Source organism: Typha angustifolia, chromosome 12 (genome assembly GCF_048772165.1).
Source record: "Typha angustifolia cultivar Huaian chromosome 12, ASM4877216v1, whole genome shotgun sequence".
In the NCBI taxonomy this organism is placed as follows: domain Eukaryota; kingdom Viridiplantae; phylum Streptophyta; class Magnoliopsida; order Poales; family Typhaceae; genus Typha; species Typha angustifolia.
In genome coordinates, this window is record NC_133250.1 from 223522 (window position 1) to 239695 (window position 16174).

Below are 16174 nucleotides of genomic sequence, written 5' to 3' on the forward strand. Positions count from 1 at the left end.
GGTATTTTCTACTACGAGTAGCGATCAAGACCAAGTTGTGGTTCGGACGGTCTAACATCGCTTTCTTCAACGTTGCCTAAAAGAGACATCAAGACACAACACTCCGCCTTTAACGTACTCTCTCTCTCTCTCTCTCTCTCTCATGCATTCTAGATAGAAAAGTGTAATAATAATAGACCAAGATGGATTGCGAGAGAGCTACGGCAGCAGCTTCTAAAGTTTACTCTACGAGGTGATGAAAAGTCAATGGAGAAACTATCCCTTCGAGTAAAATAAGCAAACAATTTTTCTACAGTTAGATGAAAATTTAATTTTACTCTGATATTACAAGATTTTAAGAGTAAAAAAAAAATAAAAAGCAAAGCATTTGTTCCCCTATTTTTTAAACACTGTTAGTAGAATTTCTAGAGTTTTGAACTTATTATCCTAATAACTTAGTATTGCCAAACACTCCATGGTTTTTTACATTTCTTAAAGATCTCTCTCATCTTATAACTTTGAAACTTTTAGGTACCGACAGCTTTAGATTAGCTTAGTTATGCAACAAAGAAAGGACCCTCACAAAAGGTTACGTACTTGCATAAAATGTTGCTCTAAAATTTGAACCAATGGGACTGCACCTGATGTAAATGTGAAACATGGACGAAAGGAAAGGAGGACATTAATTGAAGAGTTTGGATAGCTTAGTTTTCCCCCAGCTGCCATCGTAAATGACCATTTAGTAGTAAGAAAGGAACACGAAGATGGTCAAAACTTGGTCAACTCCAAGAATGGCGGACTATTTGACTTCTCATGGGGGTAGTCAACCCTGAGTCACTCTACCTTATAACTTTTTTTTCTTTAATTTTAACACTATCTCGTAACTTACTGAACCGAAAAGTAGATTTGCAGATCTTACATGTTTTCGAAATCTGAAACAAATAAGACGAAACTTAGTATAATACTGAGTGTAACTATAATCGACGATTCATGAGAGGATAATAAGTGTCCAGTTTTAGTCATAATGTACGATTTCTAAATCCTAATCATTTGGGCGCCTTGAAGGTTTTATTTTATTTTATTTATTTTTTATTAAGTTTTCCCGTCTCTCGCCTCGTGTATCCGGATTCGTTATAGCAGGGATTGTAAGGTCTATTGCAATTGTGATACGTTTCAAACAACCATTGGCTAGAGAGGCAGCCCGTCGTAGTTGGAGAAAGTTTCTATAAACTTAACTGCAGGGCATCCGTGCCATCTCCTCGTCTCCATCTCTCTTCGGGTCTTTTTTTGTTTTTGTTTTGTTTTTTAGGACATTCGGCGACCCTCTTATATCGGAAGGTTTCCGCCCAAAGACGGCTGGTTTCGAGAGTCCAATGCTCGGCTTATTCCTTCACCACTCCCTTCGAATCTTTCCTTCCACCATCGAATTACGAAGCGATCCAGCCCAATTGTGGAATGCAGTTGATCTAATCGTCGGAGGAACCCTAGAATTCCGGAAGAGCTAGGGTTTGGTTCCTCTTTTAGATCGTCAGATTTGGGGGCCTAATTAGGGTTTTCCCTTCTGCCCTTCTCTTTTACTCCCTTCGCTACTCGTTTTGCTAAATTTGGTTGCTTTAGTTTCTGAGCCGAGTAGCCAGAGGTTGTTCTTCTTCCTCTCGTCTGCTTCGAGCTTAAGTTTGTGACTTGATGCTACTTCGGTTGCAATTTCAGTTAAACATTCTATTTTTTGTTTGTATTGTTCAATTGTTGTCCTACGTAAGTTGCCGAAGAGTTTTCACCTACTTATTTTGGATTAATGTTGTTTTATTTTGGAGTTTGGATTTACAGTTTAGTTTTTCTTCGTTCTTTTGCTGCTTCCAGTTGAAATTTTTGTTATTGGCTCGTTCTCTTGCTTTTGGAGGTCGTTATGTGAAATGTGATTCTTTAGCTGACTCTGTTTCTCTATGTGTGGACAACTGTTGGTCGTAGTAGTGCGTTATGTCTTATTATCGACAGTTTTCTCTGCTCATTGGGTGTCTGAGCCGTCATTTTAAGAGATCAAATGTTTCCTTCCCTTGTTCAGTAGTCTCTCACTTGTTTACCACTATCCGTACGTACTGTTGGGATGGCAGAAGAGTCCAGTTGTAGTGAAATGGAGCTTGACATATGTCGGAGCTCGATTTAGACTAGAAACTTAAGCTGGTAGGTTTAGTTTCCATATTACATCAATCCTTTTCATATGAGCTCAATATTCCATGTTGGATTATCTTACATGTGATTCTGAATCCTGAACACTGCAAATGGTTGAACCCCCAAGTACTATTATTTGTTGTCGTAGTCGTTGTCGTCATTCTCCAATTTTTGTTAAGTCAAGTGCATTGGAGTATTGCTGGAGAGAAAGAAGATTATTGCTTTATCTGCTTTTGCAATTTAACTATCAATTTTGCCTTGGCTGTAGTTAAAGTTAGTAACTTCTTGTTTTCCGCCTTTTCTTAGCCAATCCATGATGTGAGTCTGTCATTCATTGGGTGGTTATATGAAATTAATTAGTATTTGTGTAGATATGCCTGGGGTACTGGTGATGCAAATAAGAGGGGTTGAATGAGGACGTAACTTGCAATGACTAGTTAACAACGGCATGGCGGGAAGCACGAGAACAGAGTTGGCTTCGAATAGTCTAGAGAGCTCAAGTTTTGCAGCCACATATCCAAATGGGCAACGTGGAGCATACTCGGCTTCCAGTCTGGAGCGATCTGGAAGTTTCCGTGAGAACTTGGAGAACCGTGTTATGGTTTCCGGGCCAGGATCGTCCAGAAATACGACGACACCACTTGAAATACCATCACTACCACAATATCTAACACTTGAACCTTTTTCCATGGGTGAGCAAAAGTATCCTCGTTTAGGAGAGCTGCGAAGGATTCTTGGTGTCACTGTTGAAGATCATTCATTTGGTTCACAAGCTAAGCCCCTGCCTACTATATCATCAGAGGATCTTAAACGTTTCAGAGCAAGCCTGCTGGAATCTTCTACCAGGGCCAGGTACCTGGCTCTTAGCTAGTTTTTCAATCATGACGCTTTTTAGACCTGTTCACATGCATCTTTGCTGTTGCTACTGTGATATTGAAAATGCAGTACTTTATGTAGACTATCTATTATATGTTTCAATGTAAAATAGCTCAGAAGCTTCTGACTTCTGAGCTGATGGATATGTTTATATCCATCTCAAGCACCTAGAATGAGTGCTTCTTGATTGACTAACATGAGTTTGCACTTGAACTTACACATGCACTTGGAGATTTCAGTGCTAGCTGTGAGCTGAAGCAATATCATCTTTCTAAGCAGGGATAGAGCAAAGTCGCTGCATGAATCCATTCTGAAATTGGACAAGTATCGGAATATTCTATCAAGGAAACGACAGAAAAGTGATGTATCAACAGACAAGTTAGGTAGTTCAAGTTTGTTGAAGATGGGAAGTCAGGCTCATCAAAACCCTGCAGAACTGTCAAGTCAAAGACTGGAAGACAGGACAAAAAATATGGTTCCAAACAAGCGTGCACGCTCATCAATGGCGGATGTAAGGGTGTGTATTTTATTGTCAAGATATGATATTCCAAATGCCGGTCTGTTCTTTGTTGCTTCTCTCTCTTGAGACGATCTTATTTCCAGGGCGATTTTTATTGTTGTAGTTCAGCTTGTTTGATTTTTCCATTATAACTGCAGATTTTCTTAGTTATATTCCTTCTCCACACTACCTTAAATTAATTCTAAAATTGAAAGCTGAATGTTCTTTATTTTTTTGTTTCTATGAGTCAAGAAGTTATTAAATGTAATGTCCATTTAATCTTCTAGAGAAGTGTAATATGTAGATAACTTCCTGTCATCCACTATTTTTCTTGGTGAAATTAATACTGATTCTGTTCTTGCTTGATCAGTTTGTGCATTAAAATTGCTTTCTTCCCTAATATTCTTCAGTTAGAAGGACGCGGTAATGCACCTGCAAGACAAGGTCTGGCTGTTGATAAGGAGAAAAGTTTGCATTTTGATAAGGACAAAAACATGCTCAGAGCATGCAATGGGGCAACAGTGATGTCTGAAGACAAGATTCGTGGACTCCCTCCTGGAGGTGAAGGGTGGGAGAAAAAATTAAAACGCAAGCGTTCTGTTGGAACAGCGATAAGCAGACTTAGTGATGGTGACCGAGAGATCAAATTGGCGATGCAACAGAGGCCCAATAATGAATCCCGTCCACGATCTAATGATAACCATGGTTTAAGGTAATTTTTTTTTATTTCCTCTTTTTTCTATTATCTTTGATTTTCATCCCTCTGTGCTAGCGTTGACATTTTGATTGTGTAAAATCTTATTTTTACAAGTTTTAGAGGTTATGTTATTAGATCTCAGCTTCTCAATTGTTTGATGGTAATTCTCACTAAAATGATCTAATAATGGTCATAGGCCTCTACAAATGTTTATGTTGAAATTTATGAACTGCTATATACATACATACATATATATATGTTGATCCAAATATACATTTAATTTGTCAAATTTGTCAATTGGATATCAGATATCTAAACCTCATCTGTAAAATCTTATATTGGATGTTATTTTGATCACTGCAATTGTGTGGATAGGAGTTGAAACAGCCTGTAAGAGGGGCATTGGGTGAACACCAAGAAGGGACCCTATAAGGTGTAGATGTTACTGGAAAATAACCGGTGTTTCTGGCAGCTGGAAGATAATTGACTTGTATTTGACATAGCAAGGAATCTATTATGTGACACAATTTTAGAAGGATGACTTAATTGGAAGTACAATGCATGTCTCTGAATGTCTTTGCTTCCAAGTTTAGATTCTGTGACCCTTACAGTTTCATATAGTTACATAAGTATCGAGAATTCCTTTGAGTATTGAGGTTGCTCGAATAGTAAGGTGAATACTAGAATATTTGCCAAAGTTCTGGTAATTATGTGTATGTACAGAATTTAAAAACATTCCTAAAAATATATTACATTTATTTTATGTCATATAGATGTTATCATGCTGTAGGAACACTCTGTGGATTTCAAGAAGAGATGCATTATCTAAAAAAAGTAGCAGTCTCTTTCGACAGAGAAATATACAATAATAAGAGTGTTAGTGATGGCATATTATATGATTCCCTCAACTTTGAGAGTATTTTTTTTTTGTTTTACTTGTACAATCCTTTCAGAAGTGGTTATTAGTACTTATTGACATAAGATTTCCATTTGGGAAAGGGATAAGAAGAAAAATTTATGCATCAGGTATATCCTTTTCATTGCAATTAAGATGGAATGCTGAAGGAGTTAGAAAACATGGCAGCGCTGCATTTTAAATTTGATTTGATTGATTGGCTACCCCTGTTAAATAAGAGGGGCCTTAGAGCTATACAAGGTGGGCATAAATCTATACAAGGAAAGTATATCAGCATATATTTGACACCTGTCAATTTGCTAATATAGAACACAACATGCTTGATGCCACCCCCCTTAAATAGATGCTGGGAGATCAACTTGCCAAGTAGGAGCTGATTTTGCCATCTAATCAAGGATTTAGTAAGCACATTAACAATTTGGAGAGTAGTGGAGACATGGGGAAGTGAGATTCTACGTCGATTATAAGCCTCGCGAATAGAATGACAATTTATCTCAATGTGCTCGGTATGCTCATGGTAAACACGATTTGCAACAATTTGAATTGCACTCGTGTTATTCTACATGTAGAGGAGTAGATTCAACTGTTGAAAGCCAACTTCAACAAGGATACTGTGTCAATTTAACTAAATAATCTTTATGCTTTCTTCTTCCTCCTTTAAAAAAGACTTGCCTCTCATAATTACAACCTAAATTGTGGATCTTTCCAACTAAAGCACCTCCAAACAAGGGAGGTAATCTCTCCAAACAAGGAAGGTAATCACAATAGTTTCCTTCCCAAAGCTATACAACAAATATGTTAATATATACAACTAATTGATATCGATGGTTGTAGAGGAGTTGCTACCAGAAGGTTGAAATCCTAGAGAGATGAGTTGGCAGCGTGTAAATTGGCAGCCCACACGCCTATCACACTTATATCATGCTGCAAAATTGGTGAAGGAGGATGATTAATTAAATAAACCGCCATAGAAAAAGCTTCACCTAAAAAACATATAGAAATGGAAGATTCCAAGAGTAATGTATGAACGACATATAAAAAATGTATATATTTATGTTAGGCTATGCCATTCTGCTAAGGAGTATAGGAACAAGGCCTTTGAGAAATAATTCCCCTTGCACTGAAGAAACTCATTAGAGATGTATGCACCACCATTAACCTTAACAATAGTGGAGAAGTGATTTTGAATAAGGGCTAAGAATGTTTGGAAAGTGGCAAACACATTAGATTTGGATTTAAGGAGGTCAAGCCAAGTAAAACAATTGTAGTCATCAATAAACGCCACAAATTACTTGTAGTGTCCATGTATATGGGAGCAATACCCCACATATCACTGTGGATAATGTCAAAATATCTATTAGCAAATGGTGTTGCAATAGGGAATGGAAGGCCTTTAGTCCTTTACTTTTACCCAATTTACAATTTGGGCAATAAAAAGATATAGTAGGAAGAAAACCATCAATTTATTGTCAAGAAGTCTAAATTTTGACAAATCAAGTAAAACATGAGAATTTGGGTAGCCAATATGCTTAGTCACAACTGTCAAAGACCAGGACAACTAACAAGAAAGGAACATTGCATGGCAGGAGGAATGGTTGTGCATAGTGGAAAAAACTATCCATTTTAGGCCTCTTAGGAGTTACATGACTTGTGGCAACCGTGGTGAAAGATAGGGAGGTAGATGTAAGAGTTCCGACATCATTTGGCACAGTGGAAGCAATAGATATCAACATGATATGCCTCTTGTTGATGATTTTGTGGCTGAGTAGGTCACTCTTTGATGATATGTTTAGCCTTTTTGCAACGATAATAGAACTTCTAACAATTCATTGCAATATGCCCCATTCTCCTTGCAATTGTACACTGAACGGAATGCATATCTCGCCCTAATTCCCTTCCCTTGTGTAGCATAAACAATAATTAAGGGCCTACTGGAAGAATTTGGGTGATCCATCGCAATTTGAGTTTTGGTGTGTTGTTCCTCCGATAGGAGTTCACTTAAATAAACATCTAAAGATGGGGTATATTAGAATGAAGTTTAATTAACATTTTCATCATGGTTCGCTGGATTGGCCAATCTCGATTCGGATCGGGATCAGCCGAACTCGATCCCGATTCTGATCTAGACCCGATTCGAACTCTCTTTTTCTGTTTCGCTATTTCTTCTCTCTCTTTCTCTTTTACTCTTTTTTTCTCTTTCTCTTTCTCTTTCACTCTTTTTTTTTTCTCTTTTTCTCTCCTTATTATATAACCATTGTTTTTCTTACGGAGAGATTTAGCTTCGGCGAACTACGGCAAACTTTGGTATATAATTTTCTAATTTTATTTCTTTATTTTTCTTAGTTTTTTTTTCATTTCGTCCACTCTCTCCCTTCTCTTTTTCTCTTCACTGCACCATAGTTTTTCTTTCTTTTGTTTGGTTTTCTTTCACTCATTCTCATTCTAATTTCTTTTTCTTTTCAGTTTTCACTGCACCATAATTTTTCTTTCTTTATTTTCTTATTTTTTATTTTTTGGAAGTTTTTTGTATTTTTAAATAATATTTATAATTTTTCATAATTAAAAAGTACGATCCAATTTAGATGATCGATTTGGCCGATACGTATCATCTTTTTTTGGAAGGCCGATCAAAATCTCGATTGTTTGAACCTCGAGAATTGGTCATGCTTGCTAATCTCATGTATCACTTGTATAACAGCAAGTGATTTAGCTGGTACATTGCTGGTGATAATGTTTGAATATTGAGTCCAAAAATTTGGAGAACCAGAAGAATAATCTTGAATGGACGCATCTCCATGTGAGAACTCTTTAAGTTCAAATTCCAATTGAAAACGATGAGCAAAGTTATCTTGGTTACGAACCTTTTTCAGATAGTCCTATATGCCCTTAGCTCTCTTGTAGGGACGCAGACTAAGAACAGTATTAGTCTCCACAAAGCTCAGGATCTAAGTGACAACCCTAGCATCTTTGATCTCCCATGAAGCCTTGCTAGTCTCAGCTTCACCATTAGTGGAACCATCAAGGTGACCTTAAAGCTCCTCCTTTGACAAACATTTTGAAATGAAACTCCCAAGCAGAGTAATTTTTTGCAATAAATCAAACACAAGGAATCACCCATGTCAGGCGTGATAAGGAACACGAGATAATCAAGAAATACAAATCTGAGAATAATGAAAGAAGAACACAGACTTGAAAGCATCGATCTAAGAGCAAGACAACCATGACAGTAACCTATGAACAGAGTAGCATCACAAAGCCAAATATACCAGCACAGAGAAAAACCCTCCAAAGATCAATAATTGCGCAAGAGAAGTTGAAGAGATCAAGAAAGTTGTGATACCATGTTAGAAAACAGGGCAGCTTTGCATTCCAAGCTTGATTTCATTGATCGGCTAACCCTTGTTAAATAAGAGGTGCCCTAGGAGAATATATTTGACACCTGTCTATATAAGGAAAGTAGATTAACATATCTATATTTAAGGAGAATATATTTGACACCCATCTTTTTCCTAATGTAGAACAGAACACGCTCGATGCCAGGTGGATTCTCAGGTTGAACCTGGGACATATTGTTATTTCCTCTTTTTATAGGGTTTTTGCTTGTTGATCTGTTCTTTTGGTTATCGGCTTACATTTACAAACATGCTTGAGTTTTTAGTTATATTTTCTGTTAGATGAACTTCTCGAGCAGCTTTGTCAATGTTTTTCTAGTTGTTTTGTAGAAGGAATGAACTATGAAGAACAAAGCCTTACTCATGATTTTGCTTTTGTTTCTTATGAGTTTGTCATCTCAAGTAACTTTTTCCCATCGCTGATCCATATGAGAAGAAAGTATAAATTTCATTTAGTTAGGCCGGTTTCTATTTACTTGATATTTTCGCCTTTTGTTATAGTTGCATAGAGTGTTCATCATCTTTCTATGTTATTATTTATCTGTGAAATATAAAAATCAGTGTTTTTCTAATTTACATCTTGTAGACCTGGATTATCATGTGGAATAGTAGGAAGTAACAAGGCAGATGGAAGTTCCCAACAGAGTGGTGTTAGTTCTCGTGTCATACCCAAGACTGACATGGATAGTGCCCCTCTTCCAATTGACAGAAGAGAACGCACTTCTGGACTAAATAAAGGAAACAACAAGTATGTATTATAACATGGCATTTCTGTACTTACATCTGCTACTGTATTGCTTCTTGACTTCCATCTAGCCTGTTGTAAGTTTCTTATGTGCTTTTTCATGCCTCTCCACATTCCTATGTTACTTTACAAATTGGCTACTTAGTTTTTGGTTGCCTGATTGGCATGTGCAGCATTCTTGATCCTTGATCCTGACAGCTAGCAAACTTGGTATAAAGTGTACATAGTTCATACTTCATACATAAGGTTTCCCTCGGGCAATTATCTCATTAGATCGTTTGATAGATGATTTGCTGTTCATGTTTAAGCTTATATAGTTATATATTACATCAGGCACTTTTTCTCTCCTTTTGCTATGGAATTTTATTATTGTTACTTTATCATCTCGTTGAATGGCTTAGTCACCCTGATCTCCAGGCTTAATGTCCGTGAGGATGCACAAGGAGGAAGTCAAAGTCCTTTGCCTAAAGGAAAAGCTTCTAGGTCACCGCGGACTGCTTCAGGTGTTGTCACGAGTACGCCCTCTAATTTCCCTCGCTCATCTGGAGGAATTGATGGATGGGAGCAGGCACCTTGCTCAAACAAAGTCCAGCCTTTGTCAGGACCAACCAATCGTAAGCGCCCCATGCCTATTGGATCAACATCACCTCCTGTTGCTCAATGGGTGGGCCAACGGCCACAGAAGATCTCACGGACGAGAAGAGCAAATGTAGTATCTCCAGTCTCAAATTTGGATGATGCCCAGAATTTCTGTGAAGGATTCACACCTCCTGATATTGGATTGAGATGCACACCTGTGGAGTCTAGTGGTCTTTTGATCTCTGGGGGCATTGCGAATAACTCTCAGCAAGCAAAACTGAAATCTGACACTCTTTTTTCTCCATCTGGATTGTCAGAAAGTGAGGAATCAGGTGCCATTGAGAACAAGTTTAAGGAAAATGGAACTGATAATAGTGAAATTGAGGATAGGTCCATGAATGCAATCCCTAAAGCAACATCTTCAGTTTTGCCTACTAAAAAGAATAAGGTTCCTTTGAAAGAAGAGAATGGAGATGGAGTTCGGAGGCAGGGAAGAAGTGGTAGAGGTGGCCTACAGTATAAAGCATGCTTACCATTAACAAAGGAAAAGCTGGAAATAGGAGACACTACTAAGCCACTTAAAATTGGAAGGCCTGGTTCTGACAAGAATGAAAGGTGCTAGACTCTTTTCATTTGTCAACTAAATGATATATAATTTTCTATCTCCAGTTAATTCGCAGGTTCCATGCTTACATTAGATGCTAGTCTTTTGTGCAGTAGGATAGGTCGCCCTCTCTCAAGGAAGGCATCAGATCGCAAGGCTTACACTCGTCCTGGGCAAATTGCACCTAATGGTTCCTCAGACCTGACAGGTTAGCTTTTGTTTCATCAGACATGTTCTTCCTATATTTAGTTCTGTCATGCTCTCAAATACTTGTTATTTTAGGTGAATCAGATGATGACTGGGAAGAACTCTTACTGGCTGCAAATGCTGCTCGCACTGCTAGCTGTGTGCATTCAACCTTATCTATCTGTGTTCTGAGGAGCATAGTTTTGTGTTTGACTTATTAATTTCACCTTCCTTGCTGCTACTGCAGATGATGCATGCTTAGGTTCTTTCTGGAAGAAAGTGGAACAGTTTTTCACTTTTGTCACTTCAGAAGATATAAATTTCGTGAAGCATCAGGCTAGTTTTAATTTTATTTTAGACAATATTATTACTTCAATTTATTTATTTCACTGTTGCTCACAAACATTTATTGTTTGATCGACCATTCTACTAGATAAATTTTGTTGAGGAGCTGGACAGTAGTGTATTTGACATTATTGATGCTGATCGTAGGATAATGGTACGAACTTCTTCAGCATTAGAGCATTTCTTTTCCTCCTTTTAAATTACCGTCATGTTTAGTTTAGACTGTTTAGGTTTCACAATTGTCCTATTTATTTCTTTCACTTCCAGGTAACCATGCTTTTGGCTGGGCATAATAATATCTACCTGTACCAGATTAATAATTCTAGAAATAGTTACAAAATATGTTGGATTTCTGAGTTTTTCTACTTCAGTTATTTCTACGTGAACGCCATGGATATAAATCTGTTTCTCGTTTTCAGGATGAGCTTCCATCTCAATTATTGCCTTCAGTTCGCTCTTCTTTATCAATAGAACAAAGTAAGAGAAATGTGCTCGGACCAGACAAACCTGTTGCTGGGCTAGCTTCAGCTGATGACTCACAACTCATAAAAGTGGAATCTAGAAACATTGAAACAAACAAATGGTTTGAGAAAATGGTGCCGCTATCACAGAGACTTCTCTCGGCTTTCATTGCAGAAGATGAAAATGAATTCTTTGACCGGAGCATTCCACAAGGAGATATGTTTGTACAGTTTCCAACTGAATGTTTCCCTGCTATTAACCATGCCAAAAATGATCATGAGGCTCAAGTTATGAAACCCGATTTTCAGTTTGACTTGGATTTTGAAAATCTGAAAAATCATCCTGTAGATAAGGTACTCTGCAATGGATTTACAGCTTCTAGCAACTCTAGGAGTTCTCTTCAGCACTTCATAAATGGTGATGACCTTTCAGCGGAAAATAATTCTATTGTGCACTCAACTAGTGGGATTCTGCCAGAAACTTTTCCAGCAAATCCAAATCAGCTAGAAGCCTTGTGCACAAGTTTTTCTGGTACTTCTCCATATGAGTGTCAGTTTGATCATATATCTTTGGATGACAAGATCTTGATGGAGCTGCATAGTATAGGGCTATATCCGGATATTGTGGTATGCACACTACAAACTTACCTAATTTTGTTATTTTCAAGAAACTTCTCGATTGAAATGCCAGTGAAAGCACAAGGAAATATGACAAGCCACTAATATATTTTGCACCAACACTTTGCCTGCATGAAATATGCTGGATTGTATTGATTGTGATGCGTCACACTTAAATCATTGCTTTCAATATGACAATGGTTGCATTTGCTCGGCTTTCTGCCTAGCTATCACCTTTTTCTTAAGTACCAAACTTCTTTCTTGCACAATCTATTCATGAGTTTTTTTTTCTTATGTAGCAACCTTCTATCTTGCCAATTATTCAGGATCACCTCAAGCCCCTCATCTTGGCTATTTTCCTTGGAAGGGCACATACTACTATTTTCTTTTTGAACTGATTTTCTGTGTGTTTTCATGTCTAATCAATCTTTTTTGTTTAAAACTAATTCTCCTTTTCTTTCTCATGTCTAATTAATGCTTTTCCATTATGATATTTTTATTGCAGCCTGAGCTAGATGAGGGAGAAGATGGTGAGATTGATAAAGCCATATTACAGCTAAAGATGCGACTTTATCAGCAGGTTGATTGATATTCTCTCCTGTATCAAGAACATCTCTTTTGTTGATTCTGATCGTATTTAATCCTTGAGAAAATCTTGAACATGATTCAGTTTATATTTTAGAAATTTTCTTTCCTCTTTCTTCGCACAATAAATGCCATGCATCTTGTGATATGTTCTTCTAGAATTACACTTATTTTTATGCCCTATATATTCTAAGATCTACTTATTTGCTAGGTAGAATTTCTTTCCATCATATGGAAATGGACTTCTTAATATAGACTAGAAGTTCTAAATAAAGTTTTATGATGTTCTAAGCATCTGCTGAAGACCTGCTTGATACATCCCTATCTAATTGGGGTTATTAGCAGTTGAACACCTCTATCTTCTCTAGCGTGTTCTTTATCTATAGAAGTGACAACTGATTTTTTTTTTTTTTTTGTTTTGTTTTGTTATTTTAACAGTTGAAGCAAAAGAAAACTCAACTGCATAAGTTGGAACAAGCTATTCAAGATGCCAAACTAGTCGAGGAGAGGTATGAATAGTTAGCACTGTTAGTCGGGTTTGATCAGTTATGTGTTATTTATAATGTAGAATGACTCGTCACTTCTGTCATTCACTTGGCAGGAATCTCGAGCAGCTGGCAATAAACAAGCTTGTTGAGATGGCATATAGAAGGCTCCTGGTAATTATTGTCTCCTTATATGAGATTAAGCACTTTTAAATGTTCTCTATCTAGTGTTTTACTAATATCCATCTTTCCATAATATTAGTCACGATGAGTTTGGATGTTAGAACTCCCTTAATATTCTCCTGATTGTATTCTGGTAGCAAACATGCAGCTTAATCACATTGAGATAAATATTTTTGAATAACAGAAACAGTCTTAAAGCACTGTCCGTTAAATTTTCTAACAAAAGCTAACCTGCTCTAGCAAAATTCGTGCCTGTATTACCGTATATCATATTTCTTTTCAGAATCTGTTGTTAGAACCACAGTTTTTTGTTTGTGGACTGATATCATTCAGAATCATTTTGTTCATAGACAGACATAATTTTGTGTGCTACGTGTTTTTAAAAGCTGCACTTTGGACAGGGTGGTCGGAGTGGATCAAGTCATAAGAGTGGTGCTAGTAAGGTCTCAAAGATTCTTGCCTTGGCCTTCGCTAAGCGAACTCTAGCTAGATGCCAGAAGTTTGAGGAAACAGGTCGAAGTTGCTTTAGTGAACCTGCCCTACAGGATGTGATCTTCTCTGCATCTGTGCAGAGCAGTGATGCAAAATATGCAGATGGTGTTACCTCTGGTGTTACAGCTAATGTATCTGTGGAATCACATATTCCTCAGTTAGGCTCTCGAGTATCAGGTAGTCCACCTAAAGGTATTTATGAGTTTACATATATACCATCCTTATCTTTGCTCTTTATGCTTTTCTCTCAACATGGATATGTTATTCCTTCTACTAAATGGTTTTCTCTTTCTATTGCCACCTTATGGTTATTTAGAGGGAAAGTTTCTTTCTCTTTCAGTTTAAGTATGAAGGATCGTGTTGATTTATATTTGCATCTCCTGGTGTGTTGGCTTCAGGTACGACGACAGCTATCACTGATAGACATGGGATTGGACAGAAGTTGGACAGTGGTCTATTGCATCCATATCAAGGTCTCATTCAGATGACTGAGCAAACTTTAGTGGAAAATGACCCGATTTCAAATAGAGTGAAAAAGAGGGAGGTGCTACTTGATGATGTGGTTACAGCTGCTTCAAGAGGCACATCAACTCTCAGCCACACTCTTCCAGGTGGCGCAAAATGGAAAAGATTGGATAGGGACAGAGATCAAAGCAAAGATGTGGCAACAAGAAATTCAACTTCTAAGGCTGGGCGCCCATCATTAAGCAATGGAAGAGGTGAACGCAAAACAAAGGCAAAGCCAAAGCAAAAGATAGCCCAATTATCAACATCTGGGAATGGTCTTGGTAAGGTTTCAGAGGCAGCCAATTATATGACACCTTCAGCACGTGAGTCCTGTGAAACCACGAGTTCTTCTGGCATGAAAATTAATCAAGAAACTGAAATAGAGAGTGCACCTAATGTTCAGGATTCATCAAAAGATGTAGATAGCATTTTCACAAACTTGCCGTTGCCTGGAATAGACTCTATTGATGAAATAGATGTAGCTGAAGGTCTGGGTGGACAAGGTCAGGATATTGGTTCTTGGTTGAATGTTGATGAAGAAACACTACTAGACCATGACTTAGTGGGCCTGGAAATCCCAATGGATGACCTTTCAGATTTGAAATTCAGTTTCTAATGAGAGCCAATTATACTTCTGTGCATACTCGAGACTCTAGATCAGGGTGGGTTATTATAATCCAACTAACCTTCTAAATACCCCTTGCAGTTTAGAACTTGTAACTAGGCTATTCCATTCTTTTGTATACTTTTTCGAGTTGACAGATCCCAATTGTCTTCTGTCAGTTAGAAAATCAATTCTTGTACCATATTACAATCTCAATTGAACATTTAGTGCATTTGTATAAGTTTAAGGTAGTAACTTTGACTTTTCTTTTTCGTCCGGTTATCTGCTTCTCAGCTTTTCTATTTTGGGTGGAGATATTATCCAGAGAAATATATTGTATATTTGTGTGAAAAGGTGAGATTGTGCGACCTTTTCTGCTAATTTTGTGCTGCTCAACAAGCTGCCCCTTTCGAAGATGCACTTTGTGGTTTCTGATTTTGTTGTTCTGTAAGATATTCTTTCAAGGTTTATCAATTTCAGTAGAGTTTCCATGTATCGTCTAATTAAGCGGTACAATCTTTTTAGTTGCATTGGATGTATTGTAAGAACTCAGCTTGCTGTGGATATTCTTTAGATTTATATAATGTGTTAAAGTTCAACGAGATGGTGGACCTGTATAAAGGTTGTAGCAAATACGTAAGTTGTATTAATTTTTGACAGCAAAGTGAAGCATGAGCTTGTGAAAAGCAGACACCTGGCTTTAGTCATTGGAATTTTGGAATTTCTTGTTGCATATATGTATTAAGAGAACATGAGTACAGCTTTACTTGATTGAAACTTGATCTCTGTAGGAGAAATATTACTAAAGTTGCGCTATATTTTGCTCCAGCTTAGAGTGGTCTGTAACAGATATTATTCAGGATCAACAAGTTCATATTTCAGTAGCAGTATGGTAAATTATTCTGCTCACTAACTAACACTAGAAATTATATTTCAACTTCGAATTATTATTGTGCAGAGGTAATTACTAGCTATCCAAATTGCAGATTCGCATGTTGTGTTCAGAAAATTTACTCCATGGGGCAAAATCTCTTGGTGGGGGGAAGAAAAAAAGAAGAGAAAAGTGTGGTTCCATAAAAAGAACAGCCAAAAACAACTGCTCCATTTGGCTTTCAAATCAAACACCTTTCTATTCAACCCTGGGTCCCTTGCTGCACTTCAACAATACTCCCATTTACTATGACTAATTCCTTGACTTATAAGACTCGCATTTACGACTATCCTTTGGCTCAGTGACAACCACGGCAGTGGC

General features: G+C 37.4%; 1 protein-coding gene across 8 annotated transcripts; it reads left to right on the top strand.

Moving 5' to 3' along the window:
* Positions 1-1270: 1270 nt before the first annotated feature.
* LOC140771758 (uncharacterized) lies at positions 1271-15194 on the top strand. Of its 8 annotated transcripts, none has more exons than XM_073113419.1 (16): positions 1271-1618; positions 2520-3000; positions 3304-3541; positions 3934-4235; positions 9115-9276; positions 9691-10467; positions 10558-10664; positions 10739-10801; positions 10890-10978; positions 11076-11141; positions 11407-12075; positions 12572-12646; positions 13090-13160; positions 13253-13310; positions 13721-14003; positions 14210-15194. In XM_073113419.1, the coding sequence occupies exons 2-16, from the start codon at positions 2597-2599 to the stop codon at positions 14932-14934; spliced, it is 4089 nt and encodes a 1362-aa protein (XP_072969520.1). In that variant the 5' UTR covers positions 1271-1618; positions 2520-2596; the 3' UTR covers positions 14935-15194. The 8 variants fall into 8 exon arrangements, with proteins under 8 accessions (XP_072969520.1, XP_072969519.1, XP_072969523.1 ...); XM_073113418.1 differs by having other exon boundaries at positions 1271-1530; XM_073113422.1 differs by having other exon boundaries at positions 1271-1530; positions 10748-10801.
* Positions 15195-16174: the final 980 nt, after the last annotated feature.